Source organism: Bos indicus, chromosome 7 (genome assembly GCF_029378745.1).
Source record: "Bos indicus isolate NIAB-ARS_2022 breed Sahiwal x Tharparkar chromosome 7, NIAB-ARS_B.indTharparkar_mat_pri_1.0, whole genome shotgun sequence".
NCBI classification, from domain to species: Eukaryota; Metazoa; Chordata; class Mammalia; order Artiodactyla; family Bovidae; genus Bos; species Bos indicus.
Genome location: NC_091766.1, coordinates 101,740,860 through 101,756,421, shown reverse-complemented (window position 1 = coordinate 101,756,421; position 15,562 = coordinate 101,740,860). Strand labels below are relative to the sequence as shown.

The following is a 15,562-nucleotide window of genomic DNA, read 5'->3' as shown; positions in this document are numbered from 1 at the left end:
TCAGGGTAAATGCGTCTCCCATGAAATATAAGCAAACGGTGACGTGCAATCCCAAACAGACACCTGTTCCCTACACGTATCTTCATGTGTCAAAACACCATTGCTAAGAATTATATTTTAGCAGCTTAGGAGTTGGTCAGAAAATTATGTGCTATAAAAGGAAGGGCTGGAGCCAAAGTAATAAGGTGGAGCCTCTCACTATAGTATCTGCCCTCCCCCATTCAAAATGAGGAAAAGGGTATATAGACTAAGACAGAGAAATGAGGGGAAAGGAATTTAAGATGTGGCCCTGGTTCAGAAAACCCTGAAATCATGGTGCAGAGCAGGAAAGTGAAATGAAACCTTCCCAAATTAGGGAAAGGAAAAAACTGCATAGATGTATATAATAATAAATGAAACTTGAAATTAACCCATGGAAGGATCCTTCTATATTTTGTCCTCTTGGGAATGTCATGCCCATGTTCATCTCTAAACACGTGTGATTTTGTGAAACCGCCTCATCCGTTCACCAAATATAGCTCATTTGAGGCACTGACTCTATGATACAGTATTGAGCTGATTAAATAAGAATCATCACAAAGAAAATTTCATTGAACAGCTGAAGGAAAAGAAAAGCCATACTTTCTTTCCATCAATAATTGAACTTGTAGTCAAAGGAACTTTGAGCTCCAATCCGAGAAACTATAATATCTTAAACATGTTAGGATTCAAATGATCCTTAGTATCAGCCAACACAGTTTGCCTATATTATTCAATATTCATCTTTTTTCTACTCAAAAGATCTGACTTTAAACCAAGTTGCTTTCTACGTTCCTAAGGAAGAATTGTAACACATCCACCTTCTTTTCCATAGAGAATAACATATGCAATTCGACTCTGTCAACCTCCTCCTCCTCCACGGTGGAGGAGGACCGTGTTCTGACTGCTCCTCTGGCCCCACCAAATGGCCCTTTCAACAGTCCTTATCGCCACTGTTGATTCCCTGAATGATGACGGCTGGTATCACCTAGATCCCCAAACTACAGGGCTACTTTTCTCTCCTCTTCATGCATAATAAGGTGCGTACATGACAATTACTTCTTTTACACCAGCTAGCTTTAATTCTGACAGCGTGTGGTTAGCCTGAAAATAGTAGGTCCTCAGTAAGTATCTGTTGAATGAAGAATAAGTCATTTGTCTTAACAGATGCCTATAATTTATTACAGGTGGCATAACCTGTTACCCCATACATTATACTGCTGAGTCAGGTCCATATAATGAACAATTTACAGCATTTCTCATGAATATTTATGTCTGTTTCTCTTTCTTTCATCTATCCATCTATCAGGGTTTTATAAAAACATATCATTTCATATTATAAAGATATGTAGTAGACCTTTAAGAAAGTATCAAGTATTCTGAAATGCATCCTTTATAAAAACCCAAATACTGCAGAACACCGTGACTACATTTCAGACAGTGATACACCACTCTGGCGATTCCCTCATCCCTAGCCCTACACGTATCTTCATGTGCCATGCTAGACTTAAAAGCAGCCAAGATGGTAAAAGACTCATTTTGGAAAGAAATATGAAAACTTTAAAGAAGTTATTTTGCAAAGCTCTGAATTGTTTCTTAAAAGGTTTCCTGGTGCTTTAAAACTTTGTACACTACTACGAATACATGTGGGCTCAGTCATGTCTGACGCTTTGTGACCTGTGGACTGTAGCCCGCCAGGCTCCTCTGTCCATGGGATTTTCCAGGCAAAAATACTGGAGCGGGTTGCCATTTCCTTCTCCAGGGGATCTTCCTGACCCAGGGAGCCAACCCGTATCTCTCTTGTCTCCTGCATTGGCAGGCAGATTCTTTACCACTAGCACCAATTGGGAAGCCCTAAAACTTGTATATTAAGGGGCTATTGACCATATAACTTTATTTGCATATAATATACTTTAAATGCTGATTAAAGTGTTGTGCTTGGTAACTACAAATATTTATTAGACCTTCTCAAATGTATATGAAATAACTGTTTCCAAATGAAACATATGACCAACAAAATTGATCAAATTGGTAAATATTACCTACCAATTCTCAAGAATTAATCCTAAATTTTATACTTTTAGGCAAATTAGCTGACTTAATTAGCTTATTTGGCTCACTCAATTAAATTCTTGTTTTGGATGTTTACACTTGACTAAACATTTGAAATGAACTAAGAGAAGCCTCATGTTGAATATAAAATATACAATGCAGTGTCAGGCACAAAATATTGCTCTGTGTAAGTTAATTAGTACTACATTGTTAATATATACATTAGAGAAATTTGCCTAAGATATATTACTCATATTTAATATTTAAAAAGAAATATGTATCTGGGTTAAAATGTTATCATTAAGTTTATTGATATATTTTATCTTAAATTCACTTGTTTCTAATGGTTGTATTTTGAGTTGAACCTCTGGTTAAAAACTGTCCCGAATTTTTTAACTATTTCTTATTAGTTAACTCTGATTGTTCTACCTAAGCTTTCTTCGGAGAAGGCAATGGCACCCCACTCCAGCCAGTACTCTTGCCTGGAAAATCCCATGGATGGAGGAGCCTGGAAGGCTGCAGTCAATGGGGTCGCTGAGGGTTGGACATGACTTAGCGACTTCACTTTAAGCTTTCTCCAGTTCTAAAATTTCTAGCTTAATGCAGAGTTAAACTAGGACCGGGCAGAAGAATCACTCAACTGAAAATCTTACTGGTAAGGCCACTAGATGGTACAATTTTCCTGTAAACCTAGTTTCCAGGTGGCTACAGAACAAGCAGGTTAAAAATTGGGAGCCCACGGTTCTTCCAGTGCATGGAGGGGACATCTTCTGGCCCCATAAGACCTCTGGATAAGTGAGACTTGTGTTTAAGTTAGGCTTTAGGCTCAGGGCACAAACCTGTGCCAGTGGGAGTGATGTTTGTGTATGTGTGGGTTGGGGGTTAGATGGGAACAGAGAAGAAAGAGAGATTTACAGAGTATCATTTACTTAAAATGGGCTTCCCAAGGGGCATAGTGGTAAAGAATCCACCTGCCAATGCAGGAGATGCAAGAGACATGGGTTTGATTCTTAGGTTGAGAAGATCCCCTGGAGTAGAAAATGGCAACCTGCTCTAGTATGCTTGCCTGAAAAATTCCATGGACAGAGAAGCTTGGTGGGCTACAGTTCATGAGGTCGCAAACAGTTGGATATGACTGAGCACACACAACACATGTTTAATTTAAAATACATCATAAATAAACTAGTTTTCCCTTTTTATTGGTTACATTCTCAATTGTGATACTATAGTACCCTATGGAGGTGGTATTCTTTATTTTACAAAATGGATGCATTGTTGTTATTACTGAAATGCATACTAAGTGCTATAGGAATGCTATGCATTATTATGAGGATTTAATTCATATTTAAATTTATCCAAAATTTCCTGCTTTCTTAGTATAAATTAAATATTCAGAATATAGATTGACCCATAAGTTAATTTCCTATAATTTCTTTCTACTTCATTTATATTACAAAGTGGTGTTTCCTTTAGCCCACAGGACATTTACAAAAAGATAGATTGGTATAGTCATTTTAGGGTATTATTTTAAAGCAAAATGCGCATTTTAAAAAAAGACTAGAATTATTTCGGACTCATGAAACTGAAAGAGGCCCCTAGAGATCACTTTGGCCTCTCATCCTGGTACTATAACAAGTCATTAATTTCCATGGCTGATATTGCTACACAGAGGATACTCAAAAGATAGAATCTGGCGGAAGTTACAAACCCTCCCACATTGTAAAGGTACCTCTAAGCAAAAAAAAAAAAATTCTACTTATTTCACACTTGAACTTGAAAACTAATACAAAGAATGTGTTGAAAGGGACTTGTTTTACTCCTTTGTTTATTTCAAAGGTTAATAAAATAACGAATGGCATTTAAATAAAGTTCCAGAGACACTACACTTCATATATTTAAAGATTGTTAGTAAAGTGAATGATTAGACTTTTTCAAATTTAATTATATCGATTTTGTCAATCCTTTTGTTACCATTTTATGCAACTCAGTAATTGTACTGCTTTCCTCACATCTCTGTCTTAAATTTAGCAAATTCATCTAAAAGCAAGTCTGTTAAAATTTCCTTGTTTAATATAAATCGATAACTTTTTTCTATTTATCATTAGTCTCAAAATTGATGCTTATTAATAAAAAACCCTCTTAGGCTGACATAAAAAAGATCCTATTCTACCATCTCAAATGCTTTTTTTTTCATTCACCTGCCTTAGTACCTTTTATGTATCCCCTAACAACCAACAGCTCATGTTGTCATCATAAGGATCATCTGTGCATCTAATGCGTATTTTCAGATGTCTACTCTCTGTAACTCCTCTTTGATCAAAAGATAAATGGTTTAAAGCTCCTCTTCTAGGTGGTGTCAGTAAATATTTTATAACCTAGTTTAAAATGGAAAGGAGGCTCCTTGGTTCTTTTCTAACCAAAAGACATGATAAGAGGCTTTATCTTTCATTTTTAATTTAGGCAAACCTTTTGAAAGAGTTCATAGTGCTTTGAAAAATGTACTTGGTGTTATAAAATATACTTATTTCAAAGCAGCTCAGTATTTTGAAGCTTACTTAAAAGTTGAACATTCTCATAATGAATACATAAAGGTTTTAACAGGTAGGGGAAAAAATCCTGGTTCTGAGTAATTAATGGTCACCATTACATGCAGAACCTATATATTCCCCTAAATTTGAGCACAGGACAAAAGGACACTTGAGAAAAAAAATTATGATCAATACATTTTTCTTTATTAAGATGTACAGGAGGTAATACACACTCCTGTGGCAACTATAATATGCAGAGGTGTGATCCTAAAGGTCTTGAATAAGCAGGAAGATAGGAATTATAAAAAACTAAGCACATGTTCTGCAGTTTGACCAACTCAATCAGTCCTGAAAGCATAAAATGCTAGGGTTTGTTGTAATTGTTTATAATAGGGGAAAAATGCCATTCATTCATGAAGATAACTATCACTTATAACCACGCCTCGTCCTAATAAAGTATTTTTAAATAATGGAATCTGTGGAGTCATACCCAATGTGTGTGACTTCTGTCCTCCCTTCCCCAGTGAACACACATCTTGCTGCCAGGATGTCACCAAAACTCACATCCACTGGGCGCTCTACTGGGTAGAAGGCCTGCAAAGAGACAAACACAACGATTCATTAAAATTATCAACAACACCCAGAAGCTCATGCTTAGTAACATGAGGCCTGGCTACCCTGGGTTGAGAGGATGAATACACACACAGTCGCAGACACACTTCACCACCCTGCTTAGAAATACTCAGAAAACTGATAAGGAACCCATCAAATTGGAAACAATAAAAAAAAAAAAAAAAAAAGAAGTTAAACACAGCTTAGACATAGAGTAAAGGTAGATTTAGAGATTTTTAGATTCTAGAGAAATTCACAAGGGCTCTATAAGGGCTTTATAAATTACCACCTGCTGATTAATATTTTTTTTCTCTCAAAATTGTACTAGATTCCACACACCTGTGGCAGTTGGGGGCTTTGGCGTCCAATCAGGGTCCACTGTCCATTTCTTACTCTGTATCCACTGACTACCTTGCCTGTAATGAACACAAATTATAATTGTATAGGGTATTAAAAAGATAAAAGGCATTATTTGTTTTCTTATTGCAAAATAAAATATAAATATTTTCAGAAACCCAAATGCTCGGCACTTAAATGAAAACAATATGATGAAAACACATGCAGAATTTTAAGATACTGCACAAAACCTCTTCCACTGAAACAGATGAAACAGATTTCAGGTCAGATATAATCTACAGTTTACATTTACAGCATTAGCAAGCACAGTGGCATATCATTTAATATGTAAATTTCTTACCTAAATGGTGAGTGTGAACTCTGTAGGCAAAGACATGCATTGGATACTTTTTATAATGGCATGAAATATCAGAATTCACCACTGTTAGAAATGAAAACACAGAAAAAAGTCATTATTCAACTGGAAAATAACATTATTCTTGACTAAAAGTATGTACAGAGTATCCACAAGCAGTTAAGCATGGGGTTTTTGAGTATACACAAACTCATGTACTCAGAGGTATTAAGCACTAATTATGGGCCAGCTTCTTACTAAAATGAGTTAAGAATCCCTTATATTCTGTTTCACTCATAAAATGACTAGAGTCAAATCAACATACATTGTCAGTGAAAACCCAGGCTTAATTTGATACCTTCATCATGAAATTTGTGCAGCTGAAAAAGCTTAAATATTGGTTTTTATTTTTAGAACAGAAGGATTTTTGAAAAATTTATTGCAAATACCTAAGATAATGAGATTGACAGTTCCTGTTGAGAAGGAAACATTTCATATACTTTTCTTTCCTTATAGACTAACACATAGTTGAGTTTTCAATAAATGCCTTTTTAAAATTAGACAGTGAAAAGTAACAAGATCATACTTATTGACTTTAACAGATCCCCAGTAAGAACAAATGAATAATATGACACTCCCACCAAAGGATAAGATATTTACAGCAATAAATAATATTATACTCATTCTAATAGTTCTTTTTTTTTTTGGAAATTTAGGAGAAATCAGATATTATACCCATTTTACAAATCTATGTTCAGACTGGATTTGCTAGCTTTTGATTCTTAATCTGATATCCTCTATAAGTTTATGCCACTGTATGATAAGAATTTTTTTTGGCATCTGAAGAATGGATGATTTATTTGTAAAATATTCAAGAATCATATTTAAATTTATATCACTCACTATCTCCCTATGGACCTCAATTCTTGGCATAAAACTGGAATATAATAAACTGCTGGCTTGGAATAACACAAAAACCTATTTTAACTCTGAGGATAATAAAGAACTGGTTTATTTTTCAGGGACTCAAAAATATTGGTCATTTCAAGTGTTTATAAAAGATGTTCTGTAAATCCATCCTTAAAGATTAGGTAATGAGGTAATGGTAAATTCTAAAAGATCATTACTCACCTTTCCCTCCTGGTGGTATAACAGTGTCAACAGACATCATAAGGTACATGCCAGCAATTAAAGGCTGTCTGCACAAAATAATAACATTTATTTCAACTATTGGAAAACGTCAAAACAATTGCCTTGGAAAAATAAGGTATACTTCCATGCATTGACCTATAAAATACGATTCATGTGGAAATTAAACTAATATATGGGGAATGAGGTAGAATATATATATTTTTCCTGAGAATAACTTATTTTCTTGGGCAAATAGCTGAATACACATTTTTGTGGCATGGTGAATGTTTCTACATGTGCATGTGTGCTAAGTCAGTTCAGTCGTGTCTGACTCTTTGTGACCCCATGGACTGTAGCCTGCCAGGCTCCTCTGTCCATGAGATTCTCCAGGCAAGAATATTGGAGTGGGCTGCCATACTCTCCTCCAGAGGATCTTCCTGACCCAGGGGTAGAACTGGCATCTCATAAGTCTCCTACATTGGCCAGGAGAGTTCTTTACCATTAGTGCCCTCTGGGAAGCCCAATCTCTAAATGGCTCCTGTAGTGGTTAATATGTCAAGTGGTTATATGTCAAGTCAGCTAGGCTGTAGTGCCAAGATATTTGGTCAAGCATTAGCCCAGACGTTGTTATAAAGGTATTTGTGAAGATGTAATTAATATTTAAACCACTGACTTTGGGTAAAGCAGATTATGGTCCAAAATGTGGATTAGTGTCTTAAGAGAAAAGACTGAGGTCCTCGGAAGAGGAAGGAATTATGCCTTTGGACCCAAGATTGCAACATCAGTTCCTGCCAGGATTTCCTACCTTCCATCCTGCCTTGAATATTTTAGACTTGCCAGATCTCACAACTGTGTGGGCCAATCCCTTAAGGTACATTTCAGTTTCTCTTTCTCTTTCATTCTCTCTCTCATACATTCTATTGGTTCACTTTCTCTGGAGGACCCTGAACGATACAGCTCCCAATGACCCACAGCTCTGACATCCTTGCCCTCGTTCAATCGTCTTCCCTTGATGCAGGCTGGACCAAGTAACCTGACCCAGTAATTTGTTATCTCTAACAAATAGAATATAGCAACAATAATTTTTCTTTTGCACATTGGATTCAGAGTAGGAAGACCTGTGGTCACCACTTTCTTGACCTATTCGACACACATTCGTAACTTCTGAGATGAGGATACAGAAGTGCTCTGGCTTCCACCTTGGACACCCTCTTGCATTCTCCCTTGCTGACGGTGATGGGCAGACAGCAGCAGCCATGTTGGGAGCTGCCCTGTTTACAGCCCACATGAGGAGGAAACGAGGCGTCCTCCAGCCCATGGCCAGCAAGGAACCGAATCCTGTCAACAGTCGCGTGAGAGAGCCTGCAAGCGAATCCGCCCCGGTCGAGTCTCCAGATGGCTGAGACCCTGGCCGAGATTCTCACCGTGGCTTTTGTGTCAGACAACCAGCACCCAGCTAAGCTGTGCCCAAATTCCTTAGCCACAGGCAACCCGGACAATAAATGCTTGCTGTTTTAAGCCACTACATTTAGAATAATTTGTTATACAGCAGTAGATAACTAGCATAGTGCATTTCCCACTTTTAAGCTCTTGAAGATCTTAAAAGCTGTCACTCAGCTAGGATAACCGAGGTACTTACGGCAGGCGTGTGAGGTGTAAGGAAACACCAGAGCAGTCCTTGTGATTATCTGAAAATACACACGAAAAATACACATCTTAAATATGAATAATGAATTTCAAACTAAAAATGTTAATTAATAACTCAATACTAAATTTAAAAACCCTATATATTTCGCTTGTATGGTGTTTTACAGTTTACAGAGTACTTTCATACTCATAAAATCCATTTAATTCCAATGTATCACAGAGCAACAAGAGAACTATCATTTCAAGTAGTCTGTAGCTTTTTCTTGACTCATCAAACTGACTGGTTATCTGCTTCCTAGCAGACACACTAAAATTCTAGTCATAAGCTCACAAAAGAAAACTATGCCCACTCTCTATAAACTATCTGTATTGTTGAAACATCCAGAAAAGCTCATGAACTGAATTGGTTTTGTTCTACTGGGATCCAAAGAGTTAGCTTTTCTACTTTTCAAAAACTGAATTAGTCCATAATTTGGGCTTTCAAGGTATTACCATTTTTTAGTCTGTAATGTCTCAAATTTATGTATAGGAATCACCCTACTTGGTTTCTAAGCCTCACTCAATCCTGCCTTCTAAATAGGAACCTGATGTTCATTCTTTTTATACCCTAACTTCAGTGGAAAGTGTTTGAGTATCTCTGTACCTTTGCCAAGGACATTTCAGAGACCTCTTAAACATCCTCTCTCTTCTTTCTTCCTTTGTCTTTCTCAGGTAGAAAGAAGACAGAAATGTAAATCACCCATCCAAATTCTTATCTCTTTTGAACTTGCTGATCTTTAACCACAGACACCATGAATAGTAACTCAGACTTACTCATTCCTTCCATTCCTGTATACGTTAAATTCTTTCTAAGAATTTTGTTCTAAGGAATTATAAAACCTTATATCTCAACTTTGAGTTGATTTTAATATAACTATTGAGTGTGTACAAGAATGATAGATTTATATTAGAAATTAGGAAGTGAAGTATACTAATAACAGCATATAGTTTTTTTAAGAAAAAATTTTCCTTTCATCTGTAATTCTCATAAGAAAAGCCAAGGTAACCTCACATAAAAATGTACAATAACAGGTAACTTAACTAGTAACATAGACATGTTGATTTACCATAGATAAAGTTTAGACAAAGTATAAAAAGTCATATTTAATACTTCAGTAGTAAAACACAAAGGAAATTTCACTGTATAGTATTAAGCTTGATCTTCACAAAAATAGTACAGAAATAAATGCAATGATGAACATTTTATATTTAATTTTACATTTAACATTACATTAGTGTCAATTTACAAAGAGACTTTGTCCACTCTCCTAAATCAATTTCAGTGAGATCCTATTTTCATAATAATTTCATTGAATTCTTTTTTAAAAAATTTCAACTGAGTTTTAAATAGATGAGAAAACAGTAATAAACAAAAGAATGAATACAACAGGTTTATCTTAATTTTTGCCTATGCTTTAGAAATAGAAAGGAGATTTGAATATTATTGTTTAATTTATTAAAATTGTTTATTGTTGAGAACAAGTTTCCCTAAGTGCACTGATTGAGACTTAGTAGATACACCTACTCTGTACTACTTTCAAAATGATTAGCCATTGGATTCACCCAGAATTACCTAAGTATCTCCACTGATCAAAAGAGAATAGTGGAAAGTGTATCATTCATTTATACCAAATGAATTCTACACTCCAGAGACTCACCTAAATAGCTGAATTGTTTTCAGAAAACATTTATCCTGTGTATAAAAAACTATCTAAGTATAAAAAACTATCTATTGTCTAAGGGTATTTCGAGAAATGGTAATCATCTGTTCATTCAGTGAATATTCACTGAGCTTTGCTATATTCTTCACAATTGGGATACAGTGAAAAGCAGCAGGTCCAGATCTCCTGCTCTCATGGTGTTTCCGCTCTTGTGGGAGTGGAGACACAGGGAAATGGGGTAGGAGGGACAAGGAGAAACAAAATACCAAGCACATAAACATGATAAAATAACGCCGTGAACTCAACAGGATCATATGACCCTGGGTAGCTGTTTTACCTACTGAGGTCCAGGCAGGATACCGTGGCCAAGAGGCAGGAGACTGCCTAGGCCATGCAGAGTATCTTAAGATTCTGGGTTTCATTTTCCGTCTCCCAAGAAGCCGCTGGAAGATTTTAAGCAATGGAGGACAGGATCATAGAACGTGTCCACCTAGCACATTATCTGGCACTTACAGATGACTCATTAATTACTGAATGGTCGGGTTTTGTAATTTTTTATTTTAATTAATAATACCAGGTGAGAATTTCTCCCACTCCCCTAATGTCCAACCAAGCAAAAGGTTCTAAGTGCAATGAGAACTGTCTTCTTGGTTTTATATTATACTCTTGCTTTCAAAGAATCAAGTTAATCACGTTTTGATGTTCAACTTGGCTAATATTCTTTACCACGACTTCAAAAAAACTCCGTGAGAAAAATAAATAAGTTAATTAACACATTACGGCAACTATTAAATAATTTATCATTAAAGCTGAAATATGTCACCAAATTAAAAGTAGTAGGAATGTTATTAACAGTAACATGCCAGCTATTGCCAGTAACTGATCATCCTCTTAGATAAAGTTCTTGACTAGAATTGTCTAAACAGTAGATTTTTACTCAAAAGCATGAAAGTAAGTCAAAAATAACTTTTAATTTGAAGACATTTTCTAAGCACACATCAAAATTTTCACCAAATTAGAAGATAGCAAATTAAATAATTTCTATATAATTGCTATTTGCTTCCCTACAGAGATTTAAAAGTGATCAATCAATGTCATATTCTGTAAGACCGTCAAGGATATCACACAAAGTAACTACACACAAATAACTAATCAGCTAAAAATTCAAGTAGTAATATGAGAAGCTCAACACATTCTGGAGAAAAACATACTGAACTTCTGACTTAGGTATTACAATGACTTAAGGGAAAATTGAATCTCGAGACTCTTAAGTTTTGTTTTACAGAATGTACATCTTGTATAGAGCTTCCTAGGTAGCTCAGTGGTAAAGAATCCACCTGCCAATGCAGGAGACGTGGGTTTGATCTCTGGGTTGTGAAGATCCCCTAGAGCAGGAAATGGCAACCTACTCCAGTATTCTTGCCTGGGAAATCCCATGGACAGAGGAGCCTGGCAGGCTACAGTCCATTGGGTCAGAAAAGAGTTGGACACAACTCAGGGACTAAACAACAACAAAATCTTATATGGTTAGAAGGCTAGTGAATATACAAAGTGAAAATCTTACCTGTTTAACAAAAAGCTTCAGAAATCAAAATATACAGAAGGAAAACTGGTGAAGAAACACACTTAAAAAAATCACACTAAATAGAGTTCCTTAGTCATGGATGAAAGAATTTGTTTCCATCAAATTTACCTTGTGAATTTGAACCACTGAGTCAGCAAAAAATGAGGCATTCTAAAAAAACTGCTGTGTGCATGTGTGCCTATGTGTATGAGTGTTTAGATATTATGCTTTATGCTTTAGATAGAAACATCACACTTTAGATATATATATCAGTATTTATCCATGGAGTAACAATCACAAGACCAGCTGAGTAACTTGAGGAAATTCTTTAACTTAGTAATGGATAAATATTTTAATGGTGATATTTTAGTTGAGCAACATGCTAAGAGTTATCACAAAGTAAAGAAAATACTTATAAAGCATATTCATATACATTTTTTATATTGGCTATGAAAATATATTCATTATTTCAAAATCAAATTTTCTTATTGTAAATCACTATGATTTCTTCCAGTTTGACTTTCTACAGTTTGACCTAAGGAACCCATGTGTTTACATATACATACATTGAGAAGTTTCAGCAAGAGTAACCTGAACTCCCTCAAACAAGGAAGGTTGTCTGGAGGTCTGGAGGGCTCCAGGATCCATAGCTATTCCTATGGCAAGTGGCAGCTTTGGAGAGAAGCATATTTCAGCCTAGCGTTTGGTGTGGAGATTATGACCTTTTAACTCCAACATGATCCTAGCCACAGTTATGCAATATTATTTCCATAACCTCCACACTGATCTTACTTCTGAACTCAGAAACTTCCACTGGTTTTGCATATTTTACTGATGATTTCCAGTGGGCTCTGACTTTGCTTGCCCTTCTATTGTAACACGACACTTCAGCCACAAGTTAGGAAGCCTCATAAGAATTAATTCATTTCAATTCACTAGGCTATAAATGAAGTCTGTCTCTTAAAACGGATGACACTTTAAAGGTTTATTATCATAAAGAAACACATCAGTGCTTCTGCTAATATTTTACCACGCACGATGAAAAAAATGCAGTCAGGACTGAGATAGTTAAGAAAGGTACAGAAAATGAACTTGAGTATCGAAATCATATGCTGGTTGAAAAAGCTAGTCGAGAAATGTAATTCTGTGACTAGGATGAAAGTAAACAGAAGAGAGGCGAGGAATAGATGGAAAAATTGAAGCATGCCAGAAGACCAGAGAAACGGAACACCACAGCTTAAGTAAAGATTGAACAGTGATGGGTGAAATAACTGAAATGGCCTGAAATCACAGGATTGAATGTCTGAATGAAAGGTAGAACAGGAAGTGAGGACTATTCTCTTGACTTACATTTCAACATAAATGTTGCACATTTCCAATGTACAATATGTAAGGTTTGTTGGGTGGAAAGTTTAGAATTAATCTTTACAGTTCATTCACACACAGATGTTTGACTACAGCACCTTACAAAATCATCACCAGTTTCCACTAGGTCCTCTCTGAGTTCCTTTGTTTAAAAGGAGTAGGATCTAAAAAGTTATGTATTTAATATCTGGTAGACTAGTACTCGTGATCAATACTGACACCACTAAGAAACTTCAGACTATAAATGAGACACCTACGTAAAGAATGTGCACTCTATTGGATCACAGAAAATAGCCAATAAATATAAGTTACTATGACGATCATTCTTTTTTATTGGTAGATTCTAAAAAATTGCAGAACATGGATATTTTACTTTTAAGAAATATATTTTCAAAGCTATTGGTCAGGAATTTCTTTAACTGAAGAAACTGAAGCACATCACATTTTTCCAACTTAACAGGAATGAACAAAGCGGGGGGGGGGGATGGGAATCAAATAAGCAAAGAGAATTAGAATTGGAATGGTATGCTAAAGACATTGCACAAAATAGGTATTTTGAAAATAGAAACAGAGATGCTGATTCAGAAAGGTACAAACTAGGGAGACACAGAACAGAGTCATCAGTGATACTGTGGAATGTCAGTGAGACAAAAACATCATGGTCTGGCTAAAATGAGGTTCTTGTGTTGGGACTACAGGACCTTGAAGAAGTTGACAATGCACTATTTCAAAGTCCTTCCACGACTTTTAGTAATATAGATTCCCTTGACCAGACTCAAGATAACCTGTTTCTTTCTAAGTTCTGGACTAGAGGAAGTTAGTTCAGCAGGATTAAGGCAATTTTTATACTGATTTTGAAATTGTTCTTTTCATTTACATTTATTCACTTGTCCTGTATAGCCATTATCATGTAAAAATGTTGACAGCTCTTCTTTCCAGGTATCTTTACTTATTTCAGTCTTTTTCAAAAACAAATTGTTCTTTTACTGTACTGGGCTGTGGGTGCATGCTCTCTCCAAGGTACACTGGTGAACACCTGACTTTCAGCTATTAATGTTTTGCATTTACAGAAGATTGAACGTAAGATATCCCTGTTAAAGGGATCTTTCATGACTGCTGTTCTCTTTCATTAAGAAATACTTTTAGCTTGATTGATTTAAAGAAACAGTGATTAAACTTCATTCACTAAATAAGGACTAGATGACATTGGGAGATATATTTCATTTTATGTCATTACAGTCCATTATAATGTCATATGTAGATACTGGAACTTTTTGTAATGGTGAAGATATTAACAGTGAAAATGTTAGAGTCATTTTTAAAAAGAAAATCAAGTAAAATCAAGTCTACTAATGTCTTAGAAGCACATCAAGCCATAGAAGTACTGGTGGTCCATTGGTTAAGACTTCTAAAGAATCATCTGATAATGAAAGAAACAAGTATTTCCAGGCTTTGGATGAAAACTGAAAATAACATTCAGTCAGAATCTAATCTTGAGTCAGATGAAAACTGGATGATTGCTCCACAAGGGTTTCAGCTTCTCTTTTTGGGAAATTGTTCTCTGCTTAGGCAGAGATGTATAACCACAGCAAGGTATTTTATCAAATATATAGACTCATTGAATTTCAGAAGAGGAAGGCACCCTGGAGATGATGGAGTTCAACTCTTGCACTTTATAGACAGGGGAAAAGTAGCAACTGAGATTCAATCTTGACCAAAGTAATTCAGCTAACTGGTGATACATCTGGGTATCAACACTAATCGATACTAATTCTCAAAAGTCAGTATTTAGTAAACATTATTTACTTAAAAAAAAAAAAAGAATTCCATTTCTTAGAGACTTCCAAGGAATTTTATCTATGAAACGTCCTGAAACTAAGATACAAGAATTAAGCAAGGATGGATACATAACCAGTGGTACTTAAGGATACCCACTTAGGTAGGAAGTTCATTTCTCTTAATGGGAGGTGGATGCATGGGATATGAGGTTATCCATTCCACACTATTTAGCTTGCTTTTCTAATAATAGCTTTTAGCTCCTACTTGGATTCATAGCTAAGTAGTAAGGATGTGGAATAATGCATGATAATAACCTATTACATCTTAGGTCCTTAAAAGTCTGCTGCCTTCTCCTAATCTTTCCCTCAAGAGATATATTTCATGAGCTCATCTTGTCCTGGATGCTTCCTGCTTCAATAAAAAAAAAATAGGTTAATCATTGATCCTAAGGGAACCAATGTGTTGTTACAACATC

At 35.7% G+C, this 15,562-nt stretch overlaps 1 protein-coding gene across 11 annotated transcripts in view; it reads right to left on the bottom strand.

Moving 5' to 3' along the window:
* Positions 1–15,562, bottom strand: part of PAM (peptidylglycine alpha-amidating monooxygenase) — a 324,625-nt gene that overhangs the window by 71,718 nt on the left and 237,345 nt on the right. For all 11 annotated transcript variants that reach the window (XM_019965490.2, XM_019965491.2, XM_019965492.2 and 8 more), the window contains exons 9-13: positions 8,672–8,720; positions 7,033–7,100; positions 5,908–5,988; positions 5,550–5,626; positions 5,089–5,192 (exon numbers count right to left, since the gene is read on the bottom strand). In XM_019965490.2, the coding sequence (XP_019821049.2) occupies positions 5,089–5,192; positions 5,550–5,626; positions 5,908–5,988; positions 7,033–7,100; positions 8,672–8,720 (379 nt within the window). The remainder of the gene's footprint in view (positions 1–5,088; positions 5,193–5,549; positions 5,627–5,907; positions 5,989–7,032; positions 7,101–8,671; positions 8,721–15,562) is intronic.